This window comes from Aptenodytes forsteri, unplaced genomic scaffold (assembly GCF_000699145.1).
Source record: "Aptenodytes forsteri isolate BGI_AS27 unplaced genomic scaffold, ASM69914v1 Scaffold267, whole genome shotgun sequence".
NCBI lineage: Eukaryota > Metazoa > Chordata > Aves > Sphenisciformes > Spheniscidae > Aptenodytes > Aptenodytes forsteri.
Genome location: NW_008794173.1, coordinates 3,277,429 through 3,280,346, shown reverse-complemented (window position 1 = coordinate 3,280,346; position 2,918 = coordinate 3,277,429). Strand labels below are relative to the sequence as shown.

Genomic DNA, 2,918 nt, shown 5'->3' with positions numbered 1-2,918 from the left:
GCGGGAGGGGGGGGGGGAAAAAGGATCTAATTTCTGAAACAAAATGACTTGTTAACTGAGAATAATATAATACCATGCAATTGCACTGACCTAAGCATGCCATAAGCGAGAGTTGAACGAAGAGTCGTGGGTCCAAAATGTGTAATGTTTCTTCTGTGAAGACTCTCTTCAGTTAATGCAATACCCACAACTACTTCATTATTGTGAATATTCAGAAGAACCTAAAGAAAAAACGTGAACTAAATTTCAGGAGTAACAGAAGTTTTCCGTAGTATGCCTGGTAAATATTTATGAGAATCTCAGATGGTAGCTTAAAAAACAGGACCTACGTATAAAAGAGCGTTCTTGGAAGAAAAGCAATGCACCATTTTAATGGCAACAATGGACAAAATTCAGGAGAGCGTTCACACATTTTTCTCATTCACACGGAATCTTTTACACAAGACTTCAAAAAGTGCTGTAACCATTATGCCGACTTTTAAAAAGCTTTGTTTTCCAAGTACAGGGGAGAAGTCAGGTAAGCCCTGCAAGTCACAGGGAAGCATTTGCAAAGCAGCAATAAAAATCATATTCCTGGTCCCCTCCACCATGTTAATTTGGAAGGTGAAAATATTGTTATAGAACAGTGGGCCAGCGCTTAACAGACTTGCAAGAAAAACTTAGTTTTTCTGCCCCTCAGAAAATGGTGGTCCCTCACCACTGATGGATCACGTCTGTTGGTCGCCCTTTCCAAATCTCTGCTTTCCCCATGATAAGAAATAAACACCGGACAGTTAATGTTAACCCTTTTTGTCCCCTTCACCCATAAAACTACAGCTTCTAGGTGGAATATCTTCTGTTAACTTACACCAATATAAAACAATGGATTAAGGAAAGATTTAATGAGGGTAGAAGTACAGCAGAAGGCGCCTACATTATATTTAAATATGAACGAGACCAAACACTACAGGAGGAGGGGCTACTTGGTACCAGAGCTTTGGCTGTGGTTGAGGGAGAGCGGAAAGCTTTTGGGGACCAGCTCGGCTTCACTGGGTGTAGTGATGTTAATCAGTTAACCTGAGGAGAAGACAACAGTGTTTGCAGAGCAAAAGAGGGACGCGAGGAAGAGGAGAGGTACCCATGCCGGGCCACAAAAGAGATTATTATTATGGATAGCCAAAGCACGAGCAAGTGGTGGGATCTGAGGGTCAATGACGTGAATGCTTCTGAGGAGGACGTGATTTCAGCATTACCAGTCTTTAGTTCCAGAGTCATCTTTTGAAGGCATTTTGGAGAGCTCTAAGCGTCAGAATTAAGAACTAAGAATTTTTACAACAGAAACGTAGGTATTTCCAAGGCACAACACTATACCTCTACATCAAAGTTAGTCATGTCAGCCTTCCACTGGAAGTGCTCCTGCACAGCTCCACCGAAGTCTCTTGCAGCCTCGTTTGACGTGAAACTGTGCTTGTCTCCCGCCCTGTTGCACGTCACACGGAACTTCAACACCTTCGCCTCTCCTTCGCTTGTCTTACCGTCACCAGCCTTGGTCTCGCTCCCAGAACCTGCCTGCAATTCGTCTTTAGCATCTGACTGTTCATTATCCTCCTCCTCCTCCCCCCCATTTCGGGATGCCACTCCTTGTGTCTTTTCTGAATCCTGGCCGCTAACGGGTTCTACACCTGCAGCGTTTTGGGCACGGTCCTCCTGTTTACTAGCGTCTTTTTGATCTCTTCCTTCCTCGTCTCCATCGTCATTCAACTTCTCTTTGCTTGCAGTGCTCTGCAGATTATGTTTTTTGCGTTTTGTCTTTTTCTTTTTTAAGCTGTTGTTCAGCTCCCAAACTTTCAACGGATCGGTCCAAGGCAGTTTTTTAACCAAATCTTCCAAATCCTTTAGAGCATCTTCCTTTAAAAGACAAAAAACAGTTGTGCTTTGAAGTCACTCCATCCCTTTAAAAGCTATCCTTTTTTAGTCTCTCAAATTAGTCTCCTAAACGTGTAACCCGCTATACATTTAAGCAAAGTTATCCCTTTAATTGCTATCCTTTTTTAAAGTCTCTCAAATTAGTCTCCTAAACATGTAACCCGCTATACATTTAAGCAAAGCTTACAGCTTTTTGTGCGATTTTTGCCATAACTAAACTGAATTGCACTTAAAGTCACAGGACCCATGGTATTTCATCATTTATCTTGTCAAATAAACAGTTAACACTAAGTTAAGTGACCGGAGCGATACTTTACTGTCCCATGTCTAAGTGTGACCTACAAGCATGGTATCGGCTCTCATCCTAGATTTTGCCCATGCAACATATTTAACTGAAGAAATGATGTTAGACAACACGACCGCGCTCCCGTTTTACAAGCCAGCAAAGAGGAACTGGGATAATATCGCAAATAAAATAAAAAAAACCCCTTGTTCATGAAACCGAATACTTTCTGAAACTAGTCTTAAATTAAAAAAACCTCTCCAAGACACAGAACTGGTTGGAAAGTGAGGAGCAACTCACCTTGTTTTCTTTAAATTGATAGTCTTTGAACTCCTGAACGACAACAAATAAATTATCCACTGACCTTAGGCGATGGACCTAGGGGAAATGAGAAACGGCGGTGGCACGTTACTGACCACGTACGTCTAGGGGACGGTGTTTATCGTCATTAGAATTCTGTCGCCTTACAGCTGGATTTAGGAGACCGCGTTTTTCCGCTTTTGTTTACGCGGGGGTTATCAATTTACGTGCAAAGCCAGAGGGAAGACTTCTTTGCACCGATTTAAGCTCCCCGTCTTTGACTTCATCTACCCTTGCGAAAACAATAGACCTGGACGTAGCTCTGCAGCCAAGACAGCCAAAGCAGAACTTTGAAGTGTTTTTCGTCACGAACGCCTCTAAACCCCAGGGATTTCGCTCGTGACGGGCCAGGATCCAGCCGCCCGCATTA

The 2,918-nt window shown here is 42.9% G+C and overlaps 1 protein-coding gene across 1 annotated transcript in view; it reads right to left on the bottom strand.

Annotated features, from left to right (window-relative positions):
- THUMPD3 (THUMP domain containing 3) overlaps positions 1-2,775 on the bottom strand; it is a 6,072-nt gene extending 3,297 nt beyond the window's left edge. Inside the window, exons 1-4 of the mRNA XM_009283969.1 lie at positions 2,716-2,775; positions 2,489-2,566; positions 1,351-1,887; positions 91-221 (exon numbers count right to left, since the gene is read on the bottom strand). Of these exons, the coding sequence (XP_009282244.1) occupies positions 91-221; positions 1,351-1,887; positions 2,489-2,566; positions 2,716-2,775 (806 nt within the window). The remainder of the gene's footprint in view (positions 1-90; positions 222-1,350; positions 1,888-2,488; positions 2,567-2,715) is intronic.
- Positions 2,776-2,918: the final 143 nt, after the last annotated feature.